The 26,869-nt window shown below is 33.5% G+C and overlaps 2 protein-coding genes across 2 annotated transcripts in view; one reads left to right on the plus strand and one right to left on the minus strand.

Moving 5' to 3' along the window:
* Positions 1-26,869, minus strand: part of LOC126826678 (stabilin-2) — an 83,752-nt gene that overhangs the window by 51,623 nt on the left and 5,260 nt on the right. The window contains exons 7-20 of the mRNA XM_050555672.2: positions 26,431-26,567; positions 26,060-26,120; positions 25,638-25,802; positions 24,638-24,784; positions 23,825-23,968; positions 23,441-23,503; positions 23,234-23,347; positions 22,885-22,935; positions 22,622-22,702; positions 21,055-21,210; positions 17,817-17,879; positions 17,410-17,505; positions 16,667-16,753; positions 15,930-16,041 (exon numbers count right to left, since the gene is read on the minus strand). Coding sequence (XP_050411629.1) covers positions 15,930-16,041; positions 16,667-16,753; positions 17,410-17,505; positions 17,817-17,879; positions 21,055-21,210; positions 22,622-22,702; positions 22,885-22,935; positions 23,234-23,347; positions 23,441-23,503; positions 23,825-23,968; positions 24,638-24,784; positions 25,638-25,802; positions 26,060-26,120; positions 26,431-26,567 — 1,477 coding nt within the window. The remainder of the gene's footprint in view (positions 1-15,929; positions 16,042-16,666; positions 16,754-17,409; positions 17,506-17,816; positions 17,880-21,054; positions 21,211-22,621; positions 22,703-22,884; positions 22,936-23,233; positions 23,348-23,440; positions 23,504-23,824; positions 23,969-24,637; positions 24,785-25,637; positions 25,803-26,059; positions 26,121-26,430; positions 26,568-26,869) is intronic.
* On the plus strand, positions 8,168-13,211 carry LOC126826682 (sex peptide receptor-related protein 2-like). Its single transcript, XM_050555675.1, has one exon. It carries the CDS (start codon positions 8,172-8,174, stop codon positions 9,336-9,338), a length of 1,167 nt encoding a protein of 388 aa, XP_050411632.1. The 5' UTR covers positions 8,168-8,171; the 3' UTR covers positions 9,339-13,211.

Genomic DNA, 26,869 nt, shown 5'->3' on the forward strand with positions numbered 1-26,869 from the left:
TACTGGGATATTTTAGAAAGCCATACACCAGGAATCTTGTCCTGATAGTGGTGCTATGGCTTGCTTTTATTACAATTCAAAGTGTTACCAATGGTATACACAGGCCTTTGGTTTTTCCATCCCAATTGAACAATCAAAAACCGGATCAGAAAATCTTGGGACCTCCTGGTTAGTGACCCACCAAGGCTTCCTTAAGTTGTGGACACACTAGCTGAATCATTTGGCCGTATCAATCGGTGCCGAATGAGTACGGAAACACTAGGCGATTTTCTTCACCCAATTCACCAGTCAACTGCATTAACTTTCACATCATCACATGATTAGACATGGCAGAAACCATATTTTCAAACAATCATGTGACTTCTTGACATCAGTGGGGATTGGCCAATTAATTCTAAAAATCAGATGAATGCTTTGGCAAACTGGACACACTTGGCGATTGAAAATTCGGCCAAATATATCAAATGTGTTTGATTCAGACAAAAAGATATTTGGGCGGAATGACACTGGACACACTTGGCGAATTTCGGAGGCGATTGATTCATCTGAACGATTCGGCCAGTGTGTCTACAGCTTTACCAATTAAAGCAAGGCTTCTTAAAATGAACTATACTATTTGCAAGAAAATGTGGACGGTGGGCTTACTGTGTTTGCTTTAAATCACACAAGTTTTCAAACTAACTCACAACAGCGACCCCAACACCTCCCTTTCCAGTTTATTCCTTAATGTTCTGTTTCTAATTATTGACAGAAGACAAAAAGTGCTGTTTGTTTAAATCATCTGAATTTATCCTTTTACCAACAAATTGATAGTTCAAATATTGCAGAACAAAGAAAACGTAGCAAATAATGTGTTCATACAATCAGTAAAATCTTATATATGTTAAAATAAATGTAAATATATTAACAACTCTCTTTAAAAGTAAAATTGTATTTTAAATCACTCATGCCATCACAGTTTTTCTCACTTTAAGCTCACAACTGCTGCTTGGTTTAATAAGGGTTATATGATGAAAAATCAGAAATAGGCTATGTTGCAATGCACTCAGTTTTTGAAAGTTAAATTAAGTTGAAATGATTAACTCTTGGTGAAGCTATATAAATTTGTAATTAAGTTTCAAGAGTAAGTCGGTGTATTGAAAACTCACTTTTTCAATATCCTCAGCATAATAACCAGTTTATATAGTGTTTCTGTATCAGGGGATAACAAGTGGGTGAGTCTCAAATTGTAAAATCAAATATCTTGAATTAGCCAAAAAAACAATTGATCAAACTAAAGTTTTTATTTTTCCAAATTTCTCATTTGCATTTAAATAGAAAATGAATAACAAACAAAACAGATACACCCATTTAAAAGTTTCCGAAATGACAGAAATCAAAGTGGGACTAATTTGTGGATTTAACTTTTTAATGATGAAAGTGATAACAAGTTCTTTCAGACATATACCCTTTATCACATCCAGATGCTATATGTGCACTATATTTTGGTTACCGGGAATTCATGCTGCTGAACTGCTAGCAGTTTAGAAAGTTTATTTAATAGTGATGAACCAAATCTAGAAGATAATGTGGACAATCCTTTAAGAAAATTGCTGAATATATCAATATAACAGTTAACCAATGAAGATAAAAAAGAATTGGTTGATCTGCTCCTGGACACATTTTACCAGTTTTGTTGCAGATTTTCTGAAACTATTGTAATTCTGTTTACTAGAAGAATATACAAGACATAATTACAGCAATCAAGTCTTGACATTACAAGTGCATTTTCCGACATTTCTGTTGAATCATAATCAGTCAAATCTCTTTCTTGACAAAATATTATATAAGTGAAAATTGGTTGATTTGCCAATTTCCGACTCAAATAAGCTTTTTGTTCAGTACAGTTTCTGCACCAAATATGGAAATGTTACCAACTTTTATGGAATTTTGTATAGAAGCTACATTCCCTCATTAATCAAAATATGACAAGAATATTGCTTATAAAACAGAATGTTATTTCAAAAGATATTGTGAGATAATTATCATCCAATGACATGTTCAAATTTCTAACAGAAACTTGAACATGTGTTTGTGAGAAGAGTAGATAGTTTGTGAAAATTATTTCAGAAATTTAAAGATTAAAAAATTTGATTTTAATAAAGAAAAAACACAAAAAGTCCAAGCACTGGGTTAAAGTCTTTATGCGATTACTTGAGCAGAAATTTATGAAGGCAGCTATATTGAGTTGAATTTTTTAATTATATCCTTGATAGAGAAGTCTGTATATGGCCCATTCTACGTGACGTGTGTTATAATTCGTAACTTTTATACTTTCGATGTCATAATTTCTTTATAAAACACTTTTTTGATATAAAATTATCCTCAATACTATATTTAAATATTATTTACCATTTCGGTCACAGAAATCTTATATTTTGTTTGTCGAAGTGATTAAAAGGTTGCTATATATATGGTAACGTGTGTTACGGCACAAAAACCTTTTTTAATTCATTTATAACTTAAATATTGACATTTCCATGAGTTGTCAAAAGATACATTATTTTCCCATATTTTTTTATCAAAAACATAAACATTCTTAAATTACTGATCTAATAACGAACTGATTGGCAGATTATTTTTGTCAACAAGCGGTTGCCATGCAAGATACGCCCACATTTTGCAAGAGATGGACAGAGAACAAGCTCAAAAAAAGAAGTGATTTTTCGTACAATCAAGGGCCATAATTCAGGAAGTTACGATCTGATATGCATGAATATTAAGAGGAACCAAGATCTTTGGGTTATAAACATGTATTTTAAGTTTCATCAAAATCGGATCAAAATTGTGTCCTCTCTCTAGAGGGTCCAAAACCTTGATATACCATATATTTACAATATTTGCATACGAGGGGCAGCCATTTTGTCCGGCAGTTTTGGTCTGATTTGTACGAAATTCGGACTCAACCATCTTAATGGTGTAACAGTAATATATTCAACATTTTTTTAAATCGGATAAAAATTGTGACATCTAGAGGGATCACATCCTAAAAACGCGACTTTTCGTACAATCAAGGGCCATAACTCAGGAAGTTACGATCCAATATGCGCGAATATCGAAAGGAAACAAGATCTTTGGGTTATAAAATATGAATTTCAAGTTTCATCAAAATCGGCACAAAATTGTGACCTCCAGCTAGAGGATCCACAACCTTAATATACCTCTAGAGCGACCCCAAGCTAAAAACGCCATTTTTCGTACAATCAGGGGTCATAATGCAGATCTTTGGGTTATAAACATGCATTTCAAATTTCATCAAAATCAGATTTAAAGTGTGACCTCTACAGGGTCCACAACATTGATATACCATATTTTTATGCTATTTGTCTACGAGGCGTGGCCATTTTGTCTGTCAGTTTTGGTTCAATTTTTATGAAATTCGAACTCAAGCATCCTTAGGGTATAACGGTGATATATGCAAACATTTTTTTAAATCGGATAATAATTATGACCTCTATAGGGTCCAAAAGCTAAAAACGCGATTTTTCGTACAATCAGGGGCCATAATTCAGGAAGTTACGGTCTGATATGCGCGAATATCGAAAGGGACTGAGATCTTTGGGTTATAAACTTACATTTCAAGTTTCAACAAAATCGGATAAAAATTGTGACCTCTATAGGGTCCACAACCTTGATATACCATATTTTTACGCTATTTGAGAATGATGGACGGCCATTTTGTCAGTCAGTTTTGGTCCGATTTTCACGAAATTCGAACTCAGCCATCCTTAGGGTGTAACAGTGATATACTAAATGTTTTTTTAAATCCGATAAAAATTATGACCGCTATAGGGTCCACAAGCTAAAAACACGATTTTTCGTACAATCAGGGGCCATAATTCAGGAAGTTACGGTCCGATATGCGCGAATATCGAAAGGAACTGAGATCTTTGGATTATAAACATATATTTAAAGTTTAAACCGAATCGGATAAAAAATTGTGACCTCTATAGTGTTCACAAGCTAAAAACGTGATTTTTCATACAATCAAGGGCCATAATCCATGAAGCTACAGTCCGATACATGCCAATATCGAAAGGAACCAAGATCTTAGGATGATAAACCTATATTTCAAGTTTCGTTGAAATCAGATAAAAATTGTGACCTCTAGAGTGTTCACAAACAATTGTGGACGGATCGTTGGGCGGACAGGGGCGACGACAATATACGTCCACATGAAAATGTGGGCGTATAAAAATAATCATTTATTGTGTGTCAATATATTTTGTCATGTGTGTTACGCTTATAGTAAATTGAAAACTGCAGATGGAACTTCAAAAAGAGGTTATCATTCTGATTTTGTCAAATTTTAAGACTTTTAGTCAGATGATTTCTAAAAGGTATTTCCTTCATCAACCAGCGACTGCCAGGCAGATACACCCACATTTTGCAAGAAATGGATAGAGAACAAGCTAAACAAAAAGAGATTTTTTCAAACAATCAAGGGCCATAATTCAGGAAGTTACGACCTGATATGTGCGGGTAATAAAGATGGTTCAAATTTCATCAAAATCAGATCAAAATTGTGACTTCTAAAGGGTCCACAACCTTGATATACCATATATTTACACTATTTGCGTACGGGGGGGGGGGGGGGGCGGCCATTTGTCTGTCAGTTTTGGTCCCATTTTCACGAAATATTCGATCTCAACCATTATTAGGGTGTAACGGTGATATATTCAAACGTTTTTTTTTTCAATCGGATAAAAATTGTGACCTCTAGAGGAACCACAAGCTAAAAACAACATTTTTCGTACAATCAAGGGTCATAATTCATGAAGTTACGATTCGATATGCACGAATATCAAAAGGAACCAACATCTTTGGTCATAAACATGTATTCAAAGTTTCATCAAAATCGGATCTAAATTGTGGCCTCTAGAGGGTCCACAAATATTTACACTATTTGCTTACGAGGGGTGGCCATTTTGTGCGGCAATTTTGGTCCGATTTTCACGAAATTTGAAGTCAACCATCATTAGGGTGAAATGGTGATATATTCAAACAGTTTATTGAATCAGATAAAAATTATTATCTCTAGAGGGACCACAAGCTAAAAACGCGATTTTTCATACAATCAAGGGCCATAATTCAGAAAGTTATGATCCGATATGCGTGAATATCGAAAAGAATCAAGATCTTTGGGTTATAAACATGTATTTCTAGTTTCATCAAAATTGGATCTAAATCGTGTCCTCTAGAGGGTCCACAACCTTGAAATACCATATATTTACACTATTTGCGTACGAGGGGCGGCCACTTTGTACAGCAGTTTTGGTCAGATTTTCACAAAATTCAAACTCAACCAACATTAGGGTGTAACAGTGATATATTCAAACATTTTTTTAATCGGATAAAAAATTTTACCTCTAGAGGGACCACAAGCCAAAAATGAGATTTTTCGTACATTCAAGGGCCAAAATTCAGGAAGTTACGATCTGATATACATAAATATTGAAAGGAACCCATATCTTTTGGTTATAAACATGCATTTCAAGTTTCATCAAAATCAGATGAAAATTGTGACCTGTAGAGTGTCCACAAGCTAAAAACGTGAATTTTCGTACAATCAAGGGTCATAATCCATGAAGTTATGTCAAAAACGAATAAAAATTGTGACCTGTAGAGTGTCCACAAACAAATTGTGGACAGACAGGGACGACGACAATATACATCCACATGAAAATGTGAGCTTATAAAAACCATCGTTGATATTGTATTATATTAATTATTGTATATCAACTTATCTGAATATCAAATGCATCATTTTGACTTAGTCAAAATTGATCCCATCAAACCGTCTGTAATTGGTTTGTGTTACCTGTTTCTATTGATTGGAAGTTTCACATGAAAATGTGGGCGTATAAAAACCGGACGTTATAAATAATAAACTTGTAGATGACTGAGATATGGTCATGACGTCAAAGTTAATTTGAAGATTTATAATTAAAGAGACACATCAAAGTTTATTAATAATTAAATGACAGTTTAAATTAATTAAGAGTTAATAGTAAGATTTAGGAATAGTTAGTTCTTGGTCTAATGGCAATGACATGTATGATTGACAGATAAAATTGTACTCCCAAAACTAACCATCACAGAAGAGTGACAGAAATTCTTAAGAGGTCAGGACCTGGTGATTAACTTAGAGACTCCTTAGCAATAAGAACCAGCGGCTGCCAGGCAGGATACGCCCACATTTTGCAAGAGATGGATAGAGAACAAATGAAAAAAAAACACCCCCAAAAAATATAATTTTTCGTGCAATCAGGGAAATATCAAAAGGGACTGAGAGCTTTCGGATATAAAGATATATTTTAAGTTTCATCAAAATCGGACAACCACAGCTGCCAGACAGGATACGCCCACATTTTGCAAGAGATGGATAGAGAACAAGCTAAAAACAGACATAGTATATTACGGCCAGTTCTTGGCGTGTGGTGCAGGGAATCGTGGATATCCCAGTACAAACATCAACGCTGATTGGTTAATCAAAAGTCTGATGTTGTAGGGTCAAAAGCCACTCATATAACCCCGATGCGACGTCCCACTACAACTGGTCAGATCATCATGCTTTGGGGGCCATCGAGAGTATAAAAAAACGAAACGAAATATAGATCTGTATTTTAATCAGATTGGATTAAATTATATTTATTTCAATAAAATTTGATGCTGTTACATTCTTAACTTAATACTTATTTTGTATCTTAAATAAAACACCTCTCAGATTTATTGCAATAAAAACTTTTTACATTGTAACGTCACATGTGTTACGAATACAATTTTCAAATTTTCAATTTTTTCAAATAATTCCATTCAAAAAAATCTATGTCATATTCTATTCAGAGTGTATATAAGTTGTGTTATAATAGTTACATGCTGTTTATTTTGTTGTTTTTTTGTGATTATTTTCAACTACTTTTGAAGGATTGGATTTTGTGTTGTGCCAAATACTATGCAAAGTGTGTATTTATTTTGCAATTTGTTTTATTTATAGGTTCAAATATTGGATTTTTATGTTAACTTGTTAAAATATAATATCTTGTTATTAAAATAAAACCAAGTTATGTTAACTTGTTAAAATATAATATCTTGTTATTAAAATAAAACCAAGAAATAAAGCCTTATTTGTTGTTTTATTTTCTTCACATGGTGACCACTGAGCATGGAATGGGCCAAATATGTCATGTGATAAGACCATAAATGTCTAGCAGTGGCAAGGCCAGACTGAAAATTAATGTGGGATGGGGTAGGTTATGGAGAAAAAGATATTTAGGTATTCTTTTTATTGTGATTTATGCATCCCAAATTGATCTAAAATTATTCAATCAGAAGTCGCAAGTCCATTACGATATGAATAAAAATTTTAAAATAGGCTAAAGTATCTTTTTAATGATATAATAAGAAGTGTAAAATTTGACAAATAAAACAACCTAAATTTAAATGTTTGCATTTTTAGCCTAAATGTATTTCCACATGATTATTCATATATTGTAAAAGATGACTTGCAAATTGCGATTTTCGTCTCATTTTGGTGGTATGGGTAACAAATATGTATGATTATGATGGTGCTAGTATTCCTTTAAGGTGTTTTAGTTCTATGATGTCATGGAGTACTGCTATAGTGCTATACTTCTCATCTGTTGTATTATAATGACATTTATATATATAACATAATATATTTTACCCACATAATTAGTTTCACAGATATCATAGGTCACATTTTAACATCACAGCAGTATATATGGTTAAATAGGTAGATGTTTCATCATATTTAATATAGTATACTAGCATAGAATCATTCTTATCGTTCCTTGATTATTAATTAGCTTTGTTACCAGAATAATTAAGGTGGGAACAAATGAGTTTCACACAATATAACATTAATAGACTATCAACGTTTTCTTAAAGTGTTCAGTAGAATCAACATTCTTAATGTTCTTACAATCATGACTCATAAACCAAACACAATTGTTGGCAAATATTACATTTATTATCTACAGACAATATAGTGTATTCTCTGTATGAAAGATCAGGTATATTCCCAATTAGCTTTAATGACAATAAATCTATTTCTAATGATATTGTAAATTTGTTTTCATTCATATTTTTTTATTGTTACAGGTGTCATCATGAATCTGGTATCTGAAGAGTCACAGGTGTCATCTCATAACTCATCTCTAAATATGGACATCAACATATCGGACACAGATATCTGGAATCCCAATGAAACATTTGGTGAATGTCATATGGAGCCTGATGATAATATATTTGTATCTACAATATTACCTATTGTGGTTTGTGGTGGAATTGTGGGCATTGTCTTGACTGTTATAGTGCTTGGGCGTAAAACTATGTGCACTTCGACAAATTGTTATCTGACAACACTTGCTATTGCTGATCTCCTTTTTCTTCTTCTGCTCTCGTTCAAACTGCTGATGGAGAGAATACTTGGTTGTATTATTTCCAATCGGGATGAATACATTATACTGACTCATTATGTTGATATATTTATGAATTCTTCTCATCTTGCATCTATCTGGGTGACTGTTATGTTGGCCGTTGAACGGTATATTGCCATCTGCTATCCCCTTAAAGCTATGTCCATATGTACCATTAATCGTGCTCGTTGTGTGTTGGCAACCATTTGTGTGTTGTCCTTTGTCTGTCGAGTACCAAACTTTTTTGAAGTGGGAATTATCTGGGTAACCATCAACAATGAAACTGAAGCAATGTGGAACTGGACCTCTGATGCGTACGACAATACCCTCTATGTTCTTATTGTGGATGTGGTTTTGACAGCTATTTTACCGTTCATAGCACTCACCATCTTCAATATTCGGCTCATTGTTGAGATTCACAAGTCAAGTCGTTACCTACGTTACCATCTGGCTGCTGATTCTAACGTCCAGACAGTAATATCAAAAGAACAGATGAAGATTACCATCATGTTGATCATAATAATTCTGGCGTTCTTTCCCTGCCAGGGTCCATTTATTGTATACCACGCTATATTTGCTTACAACAGATTCAGTCTCACGACTACCATAGATGATATTTTTGGATCAGTTCAAGCTTTTGAACAGTTTAAAACTGCTACACAGATCCTCATTGCATTAAAATCCTCCTTGAATTTTATTATTTACTGCTGGTTCAGTGAAAAGTTCTGGAACACTTTTAAAAGAATCTTTTGCTTGAGGTACTGCGTCCCTAAACAACTACCAAAGAGAAATGGTCACAATAGCAACAACAATTGTCACCGACCTTCATATCTTATTACCAGAGAAACAACCTGCTGACTAATAATGGACATGGATCCTGGAATTGAAAGAGATGGAAACAAGATCTGATTTTCCAGAAGAAACAGAACATACAGATATCCAAACATTTCATTCATTGTTAATAAAAACTTCAACTTTCATGAAAAATATCACTTTCATTTTGATATTATTCTTCAACTTTGCAAATGATGGATACTGTGGAAGATGGCATTGGGAATAAGACTGGAAACAATCAATCAAATCTCTTGGATTTCCAAAATAAACCAGGAAAGTTCCCATACAAGTACACTTGTTGAGTTTGCTTGGTGCATATTGGCTTTATGAAAAGACTCCTAGAAAACTAGGATATGGTATCGAACTTTGTTTAAAACAAAAATTTCTCAAAGTGATTCTGTTGATCAGGAGCTACTATATGTCTTGACATTTAAATAGGGGTTTTGTTGCTGAAATAAAAAGCCCATGGCTGAAACTGTGATGTAAGTTTAAGTTAGTAAAGACATATATGAACATGTGAAAACAGAAACAAGGAAAAGCAGAGAGTGATATGTCAAATATGCTTATATTTTAAACACACTCTGCATTGTGGACAACATGGGTCCTTTAGTGACACTTTTATTGTCATAGTGAACTTTTGTGCGGCCTAAAATTAAAATCATGAACAAATGGACAATTAAAAAGGCTGGTTCTTCATAAACGGTGGGAATAAATAACCAGAACTGGCCGAATTATATGTATATAAATGTGTAGACATTAAATTTATTCATCTAGTTTTTAAAATGATTAAACCATAATTTGATTTGGGTAAAAAATGTTTCTATTCAATGACTAAAAACTAGTATTAGTATGCAAACTGGCATATGAAATGGGTTTAACGTCCTACTTTTCTGCTAATGAAGACAGAGATATGCCATGTTGTTTTAAGTAACATGTACTTATATCTTTATATATTTAAGTTACATTATGAGAAGAATGTTACATTAAATGTGTTTCGAGTAGAATGTCTGTAATATTGTTATAATACAGACTTGGAAATAGCAATCTTAACTTAACTAGACCTTTTCATCCAGATTTTCAGGCATGGTTTCCCCTTGTCAAGGATTGAGGATGGAGGGCCTGACAAGGACAGCTGTCTAGTCATTCGGATGAGACAAAAAACCGAGGTTCTGTGTACACATTGGCGTGCACGTAAAAGATCCCTTGACAGTTGGAATTCGATATAACAGTTGGCCGTAGTGCCGCTGTCCAGGCAAAATTTCCCTCATAGCACACTGTATGGCGTATGCCCGTCTTCATTAGCCCAGTTCGGAGCAAAACAGTAGGACATTAAACCCCATTTCATTTCTTTCATTTAACTAGACCTTAGTGTGTAATTTGATATTATTGACCATATCATTAGAATAAGTGACAAGAATATCTCATTTGTTACTGGTCTACCACAAGGGTCTGTACTGGGTCCTATGTTATTTCTTCTCTGATAATAAAATCATCATCTCCATGAGAAACAGCAAAACCCTTGGATACATATAACTGACTATTTCTATGCCTTAAAATTTGAGCATATTATTATTGAAAATAAATGATAATGATTCAATCCTGGGACAGGTTCCATTAGCAAGGGGGAGTTTTTCTATGCTTTCCATGATTCTCAGATGAACTTTAGAGGAAATGTAAACAATATAAAGTCAGATAGATAGGCAGGGGCCATATTATTAAACCTTTGGAAGTATATAATAAAATCTTAAAATCTATGTGATAAACAATAGTTAATGTAATCTTTAAGTGGCATTTAGTGATTGGGGTACACAATAACAGAACACAATTTTTATGGGAAACAATCACTGGTTTTATTCTAATAGCACAACGTTTCGACAAGTATCCTCTTATCGTTATCAAGCACAATGACATTTAGTAAACTTGGATTTAATATATAAGAGTTCATGATGAAGCCATTTACATGGGGTTTAACGTCCTACTGTTCTGCTCCTATACCAGGCTAATGAAGACGGGCATACGCCATACAGTGTGCTATGAGGGAAATTTTGCCCGGGCAGCGGCACTATCGCCTACTCTTATATCGAATTCCAACTGCCAAGGGATCTTTTACGTGTATTCCAATGTATGCATGGGACCTCGGTTTTCCATCTCATCTGAAGGACTAGACAGCTGTCCTTGTCAGACCCTCCGTTCTGCACCACTGACAAGGGGAAACCACGTCAGGTAAGGGATCAAGATCAGGTGTAATAATAATGTTCATGTCTTTGGTAACAGTAATAAGTCAGACTGCAAAATCTTGCTACCGGTAATACTCTCTCAGAGGATGACCAAGATATTTTGCTGCTTCTCTCTTAGTGGACGTCAAGAGATCTTTCAACATTTTTATGACACTAGTAGTAGTGGTATAATTGTGTGGCAGGATGCTGAGAAGTCACATGCAAGCATTGGTAAAAAAAAAAAAGTAATTTAAATTTTCTACGAATATTTTATATTGTGGCAGGTATTGCATAATAGATGTATGTAGGTACATAGTTTGTATTTTGAATCAAAGAGGTGGTGAAATTCTTCCATGAAACTGCATAATATTGTGTAATGTTAATATTTTGATCTTTGAAATTATCAAAGATATTTTTCAATTATAATGATTATGTGTATATAGATTTACATATGTATAGAACACATGTACATGCCAATAAATATTTACAAAAAGACCCCCATAGCTGTGGATTTTGCACTCATGAACACCCAACTTACTTAAATATACACACCATGGGAATATGAACATTTAGTGGAAATTTTCAGTAAATCATTTGGTGGATTACTGTCAACAAAAACTTAAAGATGCATCATGCAAGATTTAGATAAAATGCAGGCCGTTCTTGCTATAATTATAGTTCAAAAATAGATAATAAAGATGAATTATACACTGCAAATTTCATTCAAATTACTTTATTTTGAGCTACGTTATGAGTGTTGGAAGATGCAGTGTAGATTGTTTATTATCGTTTCATGGAACTGGACAAAAGAAAACAAGGCTCGATTATCCATTGTATCGTTACATTTTTAAATCTCGCAGGCTTTCGCATCTGATTGTATAAAGAATTGATTATGGGTTTGTCATGTTAATAAATGTCTAAATAATAGTTTTATAACATTTGGAGCCAAAAAAAAAAGACCTGCAATATACAGATTTAGCTCTTACAAAATGTATCTTTACATATAGTCAAATTAAATAATACTGCCCACTAGCACTAAAGCTCCCTGTGCTAGATCAAAATTTATAACAAATTGGTCATAGTAATGGTTATCTAGATTTCATTGTGTGATATTTCTAACAAATGACTAAAATATAATTGTATATATGTATATAATGATCAGATTAAATGAAAATTTAATGTGACTGACCACAGGCTGGGTTTGTAAAATTAGGAAGTGTGGATACGTTATAGGAAGTGATAGTGTTTTCATGGTCATATTTTAGTTTGATATACAATAAATGTAGTTCTAAGATATTCAATTTCATTTTGTTGTTTGTTTGTACATTGCATTTCAAACTTGTAAATTACATGAGTTCAAAAAGCTAATTGGTATTTGTTGTACCTTTTGTCTGTTATATACGTATACATATACCGGTTATTGTGATATCATATACCACTTTCTGTTATCTTGTATTGATATATATATATTATATAGCTGTCAATGGTGTAAATGCTCTAGTTTTGTTGTATTATATAATATGTGATAAAATGTATAGGAGGTGTTAGTTATCATGTTAAATAAATATATATATAGTTGCATTATCATATGTTATTATGTCTAGTTTTGTTATCATGTTTTAAGTATTTGAAATTTGTTATCATGTTTTAAGTATTCCGGTTGTGTTACCATGTTAAAAGTATTCTGGTTGTCTTATCATGTTATAATTATTGTTGAATAAAAGCAAAGTATTTACGAAATGATCAGCTTGTTATCATTATCCAATTATCTTTGATCATTTCAGCAAACCAGGAACCTTAATCAATAAAACTTATAGGGTCACAAACCCATGAGGTCTTTTTATCAAGATATTGCCACCTGAAAAACTGGTAAACGTAAGTGTCATTCTTCCTCAGAAGCATGCACAAATTAATGAAAATGTTTTTAAAATATGGAAATAAAATACCCCAAGAAGTCTCTATTATTTATGCAAATATTCCTTTCAATCCCCATTTTGCTAATGGTTTAATGTGTATGCTGTAGATCATAAGTTCTGTCATTGCGTCAACAGGCATGGTTTGGGTTACCAGCTTGTATGTGAGAAGAAGTAGGGTTATCTGCCCAAGTTCGTCGGTTTCCTCCCACTACTAATTAAGATCTCTAAGCGCTTAAGTGAATTATTGAAATAAAATTGAACCATATGTTAGTCCCGAAATGACCTAGTTTAAATCCCGCATTTCTCTCTTTCTTTTTGCTAAAAACAAATCGAAAATGAAGAAATTAATGACATAAATCTCTCAGTATTTTAACAATTCTGCCTCAGAATTTTTGCAATTTCATAAATTTGGAAGATTCCAGAAAACAGCTATTAATTTATTCATTAGCTTGAGAGAATATTCTTTCAATAAAATAGTAACTGTTTTCCATAAGATGTGTTATACTTTATTCCTTTATCCAGAAACTAAATGACTATTTCCAGTAGTAAGACGAGTAGTCCTTTTAACTTTGTCACACTATATGTATAATGAATCAGTGATTATATTCCACATAAATGTTTGTTGTGTTTTTAATCTGCTAAATCGCTAAATGTAACTCAATAATTTTATATCTGGGAACAACGAAAACAAGAAAAAAAACGCAAACTGACATTTTCATGATTTTAATGTCATGATCTGAAATTATTACTCATGACTTTGAAATCAAGCTTGTCTAAGCCAATTACTTGATCCTCTAAACCTTATCATTATCTTGGTGATTGGTCAATAATGTTAGTCAGATGACACGATAACAATATTGATGTCCATTTAGAGAAAGAAGAGAAAAACTGATCAGATGTCCGAGTTGCTGTCTTGACATGCAAGCTATGTTATTGATGTAATAACAATCTATTTATTTTAAATGAATAACACGGAAGACCTACGATTGTCTCATTAACTTGTCAAAAAAATTGGAATCTTCCTGGATACTCAGTGATACAGTTCTCAATGAACCTACCAGACAAAATCATTACACAACCAAATTAAAAAATCAGTTTTAGTAGTAAACATAATAATATAAAAGAAATGTTTGTCATTGGGGTTTCTAGATAATTAAAATATTCTATTCTAAAATAACTCTTTAACGTCACATGTATTTACTTACAGACATAAATGTAATCTAAAGACATAAACAGTTATTTTGAGAGAAAAATAATGAGATTTTGATGGCGGTGTTGTTTCAGCAATTTCTACCTGATAAATACTTCCAGCAGAGTTATTTTCCTTGCTCCTTTTTAATTCTCACTAAGAAAATTTAAGTAGACTGGACAATAACTCTTGAAAATTTTATTGCGCAAGAGTGGAAAAGGAACGCTTCCAGCTACAGTTAGTAAAAAGGGGCATCATGGGAGATTAGATAAAGAGTTGACAGATAATAGATAACACAATTGAAATATGCTGAAAATTTTTGTCAAATTGCTCAACTTTGAACCAAGACATTAGCTTTTGAATTTTAGGCTAGCCTCGATCATCATTACTAAAGTCGGTATGATAAAAGTCTCAATTATGTTTAAAAATTCTTCAAAAAAATGTATTCCAATCCACTTAATATTGCAGGCTAGCAATGACATCGAGAGTTGATTATGGTCTGGATAAATTAACTAATGTCTAATTAATAATTAAAATAACATTTAAGGCCTAAAGAAAGACCCGCAATAGGCAGATTTAGCTCTTGCATAATGTATGTTGAAGTAAATCTTGAGAACAGTATACGTTTGCAAATGTTGATCAGCATGCCATGCACCCACCATAACAACTGCTAAAAAGTATCCAGACGCTGTATTCAGTGCCGGTACATTCCCAAAAGAGAAGAAAACAAATGGGAACTCTAATCATATAAGTGACCTGTGCATAATGGCACTGAAGGATGGGATGACTGATGACCTTTGTGCTGGACACAAGCACAGAGGCATTTGCTCTGAGGTCTCTTAAATCGGCCCTTTTATCAAATTTGAGGGCCTTTCGACTGGCCTCAGGGGTCTGTCTCTGGGGGTTCATATCAAATTATCTCCCCAGATGTGGTGCTTAATTTTTCGGGATTAAAGGCTGGCACCTCTGCTAACATAATTCACTTCTGGTGAGATTGAAATGTAATCTATTATAAGCAAATCATATAATGTACCAATGAGTTACACAGAAGCAGTAGAATAACTGACTGAGAATATTGCACAATCTCAGAGTCAGACCACCAGTGATAAAAATCGGCCATGAACTAAATATTTGGTAGACCATATAACATATCTCTAGTAGCTGCAATATAAACCAAATGAAGCATGGATCTAATAAATTATAATCTCCTGTAATAAATAAAAGTGGTGTGCACTGAATTTTAAGAGAGTGCTATTTTTCTCTTTTAACATTAAAACAAGAAAGATAATCTTACTTTGAGAACATGTTGGTCCATAGAAATCTTTCTTGGTACAATATTCACATGTTGGTCCAGTAAATCCTTCATTACATACACATGTTCCATTACCATAAATATCATCCATACACTAATAAAACAAACTATAGAGTATTATATAACCATATGTTGTGTAATAAAAGATGATAAGTTATATAAATATTACATTAAATTTGATAATAACAGCTATTTTGTAACAAGACATATTAAAATATAACATAACCATATAATAAAATACATGGTAAACAAAAGCTAATAACGTAAAAGACTGATAAAAAATAGACCTAGATGATATACCACACATACAATGAAATGGGAGTTTAAAACGTCCTACTGTTCTGCTCTGACTGGGCTAATGAAGACAGGGCTATGAGAGAAATTTTGCCAAGACAGCAGCGCTATGACATACTCTTAAATCGAATTCCAACTGCCAAGGGATCTTTTATGTGCACGCCAATGTGTACACGTGACCTTGGGTTTTCGTCCCATCCGACGACTAAACAGGTGTCCTTGTCAGGCTCTCTGTTCTACACACCACGCCGGAAAAAACATGATGCACTTTCTCGGCCAAAACCAGGATCGAACACGCGACCTCTAAACTAGCGAGCCAATGTCTTACTCACTTAATCACCGTGGCTACTATTTTATAGATAAAAAGTACAGAAACTACTGTGAAGTAAAAATAAGTTATTTATATATTTATATAATATACATACCCGACCATTGCCATTACATGGTTTCATAAATCCTCCAGGGCACTCTAAACATTCTTGACCATAAAAACCAGCGCAACATTTATTTATCTATAATTACAATTAGTGTTAATAATATATAACAGACTAAAAACAGGTGCATTGCAGGTGCCACAAAAATACATTTGTTAACAAATTCTGAAATAAAAGGTACTCCCTCTACACATGTTTGATGAATAACAGTGCCTCTAATAAGCAAGGACACTCAAGAATCAAAATTTGGAAAAATGCTGATTAATCTAAACTGATTGATTTAAGATGGATTATTATGCAACGATTCAAATTGATCCATGTATAAATAGAATAAAGATCTATCTCAACCAATCCATGTACAAATGTGAGACTTCTTGATTTCTCCAATTCATTGCATCCAAAATTAATAAATAGCAGAAATATCAAAGCTCCATAAATTTCTAATTTGAATAGGAGATACACTGCAACAACTATGCCCAGTTTGAAGACAGTACATGATAAACTCAATAGCATCCTGATTTCTAAACAGTTGCAATTTTATAAAGCTCAAGGCTTGATAAAACAGGTGTGGCAAAAAAAACAACAACACTGAAACAAATCAGGTAAAACCTAGACAAATGATTACAATTTACAACAGGACAGGAAAGGTTATAATGCCAATATTCAGCTGATTATCAGATCTTCTACAGACGATAATCCGATGATTTGTAGAACACAGATCTGGTAGTACTTACACTATACGTTCTGTTACATAACTGTTGGCAACCTGTTAGTGGTATATAGCGTTTCTGTACATTCACCCAATACCTACAACCCTGCGATACTTTATTCTGTAATAAATATTGTAGGATAAATATACTGATAATTTAAAATTACATAAATTATTAAAATTATTCTATTAACAAGTGTATAATACAGTTTTTATTTCAAAATTATATGGATCATGAATGTTAATATATGCGGCATTCATAAACATGTTCATGCCTAGTTTGATCTGTCCAGTGATGTTTCATAAGTTCCAATTAATAGTCTTGCTACTGACTTGATGCCCAGGGACAAATGTTTGATTCCAGATCAGATAGTCCTGTCTCATTAGTTAAAGTTATATACTTTAAAATAATATATTCGAAAAAGTAATTACCAAAGAAACAGATTCTGTTGGACATCTTAAATCTGTAAGACGTAAGCATGAACCACATATTCCCTGCAAGAAATTGTTTATAATGTAAATAAAATGAAATTAAAAATGCACAGAAAACCATACAAACAATATTTACTTCATAACAAAGAAAAGATGAAATTGGGTTTAAATTCCTACTGTTTTGCTCCAACTGAGCTAATGAAGACAGAAATTTTGCCTGGACATGGGATCTTTCATGTGCATGCCAATATGTACACAGGACCTCGGTTTTTCGTACCATCCGAACGACTATGTGTTGTCCCTTGCCAGTCCCTGCACTACTGCCATGGATGAATCATGCCGGGAAAAAAAGATGATATAAATCATGTAAACATGTAAGCTGGTCAACCGAATTCATTCTTTGACATCTTCTATTTTATTCATTCCATGGAATTCTATTAAACTGATTGGTTATTACCCAGGTGATACTGCGGCAATACTATTTACCGGAAAACACCGAAAAACTTCGGAAAACACCATTTTATACTGAATACCAGAAAACACCGGAAAAACACTAAATACTGGAAAACACACTAAATACTGGAAAAAACCCTAAATAGGTACCCCAGAGACTGGCACCCTAAATAGGTAACCCGGAGCCTGGTCCTCTGTGTGCCTGGGTTAGGATTAGGATTAGGGTTAGTTTCCGGTTTATAGTATAGCCCTTCTCCGGGTTACATATTTAGTGTGTTTTCCGGTATTTAGTGTGTTTTTCCGGTGTGTTTTCCAGTATTCAGTATAACATGGTGTTTTCCGGTAGTTTTCCGGTGTTTTCCGGTTGTTTTTCAGTGTTTTTCGGTATATAGTATAGCCCGTGATACTGTCTGCTACGGAATATAGGAGATAAACACTTCCTGTTTAAAAATCAAGGGGTATTATTATGCAATACATATGACTTGAGTTCATTAGACCCACAGCATGTTAATCTACAGCCACAGGTTCTAATGGACAATCTAAAAACATGTCTTTTGCATATCTCTGTAAATTCGAAACAGGAAGTGTTTATCGACATTGTAGCACTAAATAATTACTGTTTTTTCTCAAGTTCATTTTAACTGATTTAAAACACATCAGTTACCCAGCCATTTCTTGCATGCTTAATTCACTAACCCCCCCCCCCCCCACCGTAAATCTGGATGTTCGAATCCAAATGTCTGGAGAGGTAAGCTTTCTAGATATCAGATGTTTGCAACATCGATTTTGTTTATGTATTATGCAAGTTGTTCTATTACTTATAGTTTAGTAAGTTTTGAAATTATATGTAGTCAAATTGTGAAGACTTTTTGAAGCTGCTCCTGTGGCCAATTTGATGTGGTCACACCAGAGTTTCTGTTTCAAAATTTAGCTTGTTGAACATTTTTAGTTTTGGTTAACAGTGGCCAGAATAGGATCACTAGACAGGAAATAGCGTCAATAATTAAGCTTCTATTTCCTTTCATATTAACCAATCCATGTGGACATGCTGGGCACATACGGATAAAACAGAACCACTGGGTTATAATGAAAGGTAAATAGCTAGGGCCATTTCATTTAAACTCTATATTGCTTGAAATATTTAGTGTAAAAATCCTCATGGATATTTGAATGAATTATCTAATTGATGATTAATTGACTCTGGATATAAAATTTAGTAGACATAACTTATGTTTGACTACCTGGTAAGGGAAATTTTTTTTGCTATTGATTTAGAATTATCTAGAGTGATTAATAAAATCATGTATATACATAGCCTTAGATTCTATTTTTGTCTAATGTCATGTGTTGATATTTTTGTATAATTCAGATTATCTGTGTTTAATGGGGGGAGGTGGGACAAGTGGTCTAATGTTTGAGCTTTAGATCATTCTGTCATTGAGTCAAATTGGGGGGTGGATGGCCGAATGGTTAGCGCATGCATGTTGCATCATAAGGTTTCGATTCCTATCCTACTTCGTGGGTTTTCTCCGGGTACTCTGGTTTCCTCCCACTGCTAAAGACCCCTACACAAACGAATTATTGAAATAAAATTGAACAATATGTTAGTCCCGAAATGAACTAGTTTGTGTCGAGTAGACGTTAAACCCCATTTTTCTCTCTTTCATTGAGTCAAGTAACATGGATTCAATCTCAAGCTTGTACGTGACAAGGCTTAGGGTTGCCTGCCCAACTTTGTGGGGTTTTTCTGGGTGATCTGGTTTCCTCCTACTGTTAAAGACCCAAAACGCAAGGGAATTTTTGAAATAAAAATGTACCATTATGTCAGTCGCAAAATGATCTAGTTTTGGTTGAATGGATGTTAAATACTATTTCTCTCTCTGTTTAATAGTATATACATGTATACACCTTTAGTTTATATCTCCTACAGCAACTAATGACGTTTTAAGCTTTAGGCAACAATATTATATACTGGAAAACACTGGAAAACAACCGGAAAACACTGGAAAACTACTGGAAAACACCATGTTATACTGATTACCGAAAAAAAAAGCGGAAAAACACTAAATACCGGAAAATACCCTAAATAGGTAACCTGGAGACTGGCACCCTAAACAGGTGACCCAGAGCCTGATCCTTTGTGTGCCCGGGTTAGGGTTAGGGTTAGGGTTAGGGTTAGTTTCCGGTTTATAGTATAGCCCTTCTCTGGGTTACCTATTTAGGGTGTTTTTCGGTATTTAGTGTTTTTCTGGTGTTTTCCGGTATTCAGTATAACATGGTGTTTTCCGGTAGTTTTCCAGTGTTTTTCAGTGTTTATTATAGCCCGCTTTAGGTGACTATTCCCCTTAATAACCTTCTGTATAGTCATTAGGGGTTGATATTAACCTCCAATTGTGCTTTGTGTTTCACATGCACAAGGTATAAGCAGCAGTTGATGTTAGATAACTAATACTCACAAGTGCACTAATACCTAGCGATAATCTTTATAGTTTGTGTTGATGTGTAAGTCAGATAGCAACCTATTTCCACAGTTGCTATTTGGAATTTTTTTCAAATAACAACCTGGAAAGCAGTTGCTATCTACTGTTATTTGACCACACTATATTAAATTCAATGGTATTTTATTCTCACTTCCATTAGACCATTACAATACACATGTTCTCGCTTTACCATGACAACTAGATCTATGACTGTGCACACACACACACATCTTATTACTATTCATATATACAAAGGTCATGAATATTCATGTTAACATTTATACATGCATTACTTATCTACTTACATTAACTACTCGGTAGGATTTAATATCACATCTCTTAGGAATAATATCTCTGATACTATCAGGAACCAGAACACTCTCTATATGATGATAAATACCATTTTTGCTGGGAATATCAGTCTGTGATATATTTACAGCATTATTTAATCGAATCTGACCCTGAAAATATAACAAAGATATATGTGTATTAATGGGAGATAACCAGCAAATTGTAAGCTGCATGAATGCAATACTTATACCTTGTATATATCCTATTGCTGTGTTGTCAAACAGATTATCCAGTACATACATAAAATATATCTACACGATTAAATATTCACTGAAAGTCATGAGCCAGCTCACTAATTTTTACTAAAGACTGAAAATTCCAGAACAAACCTACTATTTACCAGGCAATGAATATTACATTCACTAGAAGTATTTTGGAGTGTGGCTTTAAAAATTCAGGATCAAGGAGAGAGAGAGAAATGGGGTTTAACGTCCACTCGACACAAACTAGGTCATTTCGGGACTAACATATGGTTTTTAATTTTATTCACATAATTCGCTTGCGCGTAGGGGTCTTTAGTAGTGGGAGGAAACCAGATGACCCGGAGAAAACCCATGAGGTTGGACAGGCGACCCTACTCCTTGCCACGTACAACCGGGGATTCGAAACCATGCTAGTCGACTCAATGACAGACTTTATGATACAGCGCGCACACGCTAACCATTCAGCCATCCGACCACCCTCAGGATCAAGGGCAATGACCACCCATTAAATTGATGGAGAAGTCTGAATTTCAATAGGATTCCTACTCAGGACTAGCCAAACAATCCTAGAAAGTTTTTTTTAAAAATCTCTCAAAAACTCTGACTTGTAGAGCATTTGCAAGGTTTGAGGAAAGGGGCAGTTACTTTATTCAAACAATTCCAACATGTTTGATAACAAAAAATTCTAATACAGTTCATTGATGTTTCTAACAAAACGTAAGTTGTTAATTAATCACTGGCATGTTGATTGTAACTATTAACTTAAAAAACTGCAACGATATCTGTCTCAATAAACAGTCGTTTTCAAACGTATGCTAAATGTTTGAAATCAGTGTGCAATAGAGTTTTCTCACACATGTTCAAAATTCATATTAATCAAATGGATCTTCGAATTTAGATTTATGACTGCATGAGTAATGTTTTTATAAATTATGGTAACTTTATTTAGCATAATCTCGTAGCTTTGATCATTGTATGGGCCATACTTATGTTAAACTGACAGTGAAATACAATTCCGAAATCAGTCATACAGGCCATGTTTCAAAAAGGACATTGATATTTTGTGCATTGAATAACACGCATAACTAGTTCGGGAGGGGGGGGGGACCTGCTAAGGGGAAAAAAGCATGTCTTATATGTGGGTGTTTACGCTTACAGAACTCAACTTGTCAGCATTCCCTTGCAGTGCATCTTTAAATCTCATTTTGTCTTATCAATACTGACTTCATCTATGGACAGGTATGTGTGTAGTAAGATATACATCTTATAAAATAAATGAACACACCAAATTAATCATATTTACAAAAGGCACACTTACGATATCAGTAATCGTCACATTAACTGCATTATTAGCCATAGACTGTAAAACTCTTTTATTTATTAAATCAGCTACGGAAATCTATAAAACAAATACCAAAAAGTATCATATACTATTATAGGATAAAAATCCCTTTTTAGACCGTAATTTGGAAATTGGTTATAAAAATGTTTTATTTTTAAATACTTTGCTTACAGGCTTTCCTGTTTTTGATTTTTTTTTTTAAATTGTGACTTCTCTCAATTAAACAATATCTTTCTTACCCTTCCTTTAAAAATATGATTTTCAACAATAATCTTCAAACGTTTCTTTCCCTAGAAAATAACATAAAGTTACAACAAACAGGATTGTCATTAAGGTGGATCAAATAGTTTTACTTATTTCTTAACGAAATCAGCTTTATAAATTTAAACTACGCATTAACTTTTCATCCCAGAAATCGTAACAAACTTAAGGTGGATGCCATAGTTTTACTTATTTCTTACCGTCATCAGTTTAACATATGATCCAAATCATTTATACTACGCATAAATCAGAGTTTTGTTAACATTTCATCCTTGAAGTCTTGACACACAGAGATTAATTTAATAGGTTTATTGTTTTATTACATACCAAGTCAGAAGTGAGATAATCTACAGAACCTTTAGGCAGCGAATCCCATGCTCCATTTTCTGGTGCAAACACAGTGATATTCTCTTGTTCAAACATAGCTTCCATTCCTGCAACCTAAATAAGCACACATCATATTTACAGTAAATAATAGATTTTATAAGACAGGGGATTATACTAGAAATAAAGCTTTTAAAATATGTCACTTACTGTTATAAGAGTTTGAAATCTGTTATAGCGGCCTTCTGTTCTAATCAAATCTAACATCGATCTCTGAAAAAACATACATACTATCTTACATACAGATCAAGTAATAACAAAATTACACACAAAAATATTCTCATAAGTTATATATGATTTCCCCAATATGCATTAAGACAGACTTAATCAACAAAAATAATGCTGTTTGGGGCTTAGTTTCCAACTTGGACATACATGTCGATCATGACCACTTTGGCGGTATATACTCAAAATGTTAAAAAAGATTTATTTATCATTAATTTGTGTTATGTTGTTTGTGCCCCTAAATATAAATTCATAAAAATTTCTATAACATCATCTGTGTTCCACTAAAGTTTTATAAGGTATACTTACTGATGAATTGCCTTTTACTTCTGGTACCAAAGTTAATAAAGAATTTGTGATGTGAATTATTCCATTTGATGCTATAATATCTCCACTCATCACCTTTGACTTTGAACTATTACCATGTATTCGATACTTAAATATCTCCTGTCTCTGTTAAAAAATTTTTTTTTATAAACGTCAATTCTTCAATATATATATATATAAACAAAGTGTGTGATTATGTCTTGTCAATAGTGTCTCAGAAAATGTAGACCGAAACGATGAAACAACGTTTAAACAGTGTTCCACTTTCATATGGGATTTTAATTTTTATTCTCAAATATATAAGGCCATACAAAAATTAATAATCTGGTTCTCAGATAATCCTTACCAAAAATCTGATACGGGAGGGAGGCTTTTATTTTGTTAAAGGATCTTTATTGGACTGGACTAAATGACTTCAAATAAACATCACATTTCAAGGCACTACATTTATCTCATCCTGTATAGGAATGTATGATTATCCAGTATTAGTATGATTGTCAGTAACATTTATCACAGATGTGTACTTGATAAATGTGCCTATGCTGCATTTCTGGATTCATTCAGTTTTTTATAGAGCTCCTTCCTGTAACCAGGGTAAAACCTTTATTTAATAAATTTTATTCGTACACTAAGTACAATAAATATGTTTGGTAATTAATGAGTCTGTTCGTATTCTTTATTTTTCAAACAAAAATCTGTCTGAGAACCAAAATATTTTTTTTTTTATATATATGGCCTAAGTGTTGGACTTCTTGTCCTTAACTGAGACAAAATAAGATTTTATATTTGACATACCGATCGAAAATTTAATTCTGCTGTATTTCCCTCCATCGTATAAAATAGAGAATAGTTGGATAATTTCTCCAGTGAAAATTGTCCAATAATAATATGTTGACGGATAATCTGCCGGCTAAAATCTTCATTATTCATCAAATCACCATACTGGAAAGACAAATAGGAGGACAGTTGAAAATAAATAAATGTGAGCAACAAAATAACAAGTGTAGTGAACTGGATCTCTGGATAGAGCGGGTCCGAATCTATCCATTAGTTCTGTTGAGAGTTCACTACTGTAGAGGTGTGGGAGTAGCCAAGCAAGCAGCTGGCTCAGAAAGTCTAATACCAGATTAATCAGCAATTCTCTTTATTATACTCTAAATATACACGGGCCAACTCCATCTCACGCTCTCAAATCGCACTCCTAGCAACGGTCTCCCTTCAGAGCTCTAATCTTAACACTCCTAAAAGAGGTCATTATGGCTCCTCAGAGATCTAATCTTAACGACCCTAAAAGAGCTCTCTGTCACTCTCCTAAAAGGGCTCCCTATAATTAAAAGGGCTCTTTATAACACTCCTAAAATGGCTCTCTGCAACTCTCCTTATCAGGCTTTCTGTAACGCTCCTAAAAAGGCTATAGGAGAATCTTCTTACTTTCTAGTCTGTGTTCGGCTTTCTGCTCAGGAATGCACAAGGCAAGGTATTATATACCCAAAATCATGTGACGTAACCATGTGGTATAAGACAATGTACAGTTTCTGCCAATCATAGCGCGTGTAGGGACAGATTTACAAAAATACATTACAATATAAATATGGGCTACATAATAACACACGCAACTATGTTTTAGGAGTTACCAATTAAAGTCAAATTAAAGGAAGAGTATGAACCGAATCGTCTGTTTTAGCTGAAATGTGCATAACGAAGAAAAAATGAATTTTGATATATATAATCACTTTACATGCCTCAACAGCAAAATGGACAGAAAAAGAACACTGAAAAATAACATATCAAATACCTCCATTGTCTTTAGAATAGATTTATAGCCACGATCAAAAGGTACAAATATTGTAAATGGTCCATGTTCTGACAGCGCCTCGTTATACATAGCTTTCAATAAACGATAGGATATATGTAGCTGGTTTTTAAGCATTCCATCTCGTTCATTCAATTCACTTAATGTCTGTAAAAAAAAATGAATATATATTATTATACTCTAGGCTATTTAAATTATTTCAATTTGACCCTACCATAATTATCAAACCCTGGGTTTCTGCTGATTTAATAACTGATATAATCATCAATAACATCCCACGAAATAATAAAACTGATAATTATAATAAGTGTAATGGCCAGTGTAAATACAAACACCCCCCACCCATACATTTTTGGAATATAGGTGCAACATCATTCTGATCCCATAGAAATATTAACATTTACCTGAATAATATTTGTATAACATTGTTTACCATCTCCTACATAACCAGGCGGACAACTACATCTGCAACAACAAAACATATCGTGATTACAAGCAATACACGTAAATCCAAGAATTAGTGTGGATGCTGACTGCCTTTTGACAAATCAGCCAATATCAGGTGATGAATGTTTCCGAAACATGTTTTTTAAGCAAGCAAACAATTAGAATACGGCTATTAAAACACGAGTTGAATGACAACAAAATAGGTCCATTAGCAATCGGAGGAAACCAGAGGACGCATACTTATGGAAGAAGAATTACAAATATAATTGGGCAAAATTTCAAAGAGTATTCCCTCAACGTTTTTCAAGCAAGTTTAGTTTGTACTTACTGATATCTTCCTGGTCCTGTTGTTTTACAGCTAGCCTTGTCATGACAAACAACTGATGTATTTATACAGACATCAATTAGACGACATCCCAAGTGAGGTTGATATCCTTCATAACCAAGCAAACAAACACACACACTCTAAATATAAATAAAAACACACAATTTACTACATAAAATGTCAAGAACAAAATATTTCATACAATAACAGTTTCTAGATTTAATTGTTGAGTGTATTTTACAACACATATCCTTCAAAGAAGCAGTCCCAGAATTAACTAAACAAAGGGTCCGCAATTCTTTAAAAAGGAGTCATAGGCACTTGTGAAGGACTAGGATAAAGGTTTGAACAAGTCTTTCAACCTGAATTGACCAGTTTTATTCACTAAAGCATATCTGAGATAATAACTATATGGTCAGAAAGAATTAAAATAACATATTAC

The sequence above is a fragment of the Patella vulgata genome, chromosome 7 (assembly GCF_932274485.2).
Source record: "Patella vulgata chromosome 7, xgPatVulg1.2, whole genome shotgun sequence".
NCBI classification, from domain to species: domain Eukaryota; kingdom Metazoa; phylum Mollusca; class Gastropoda; family Patellidae; genus Patella; species Patella vulgata.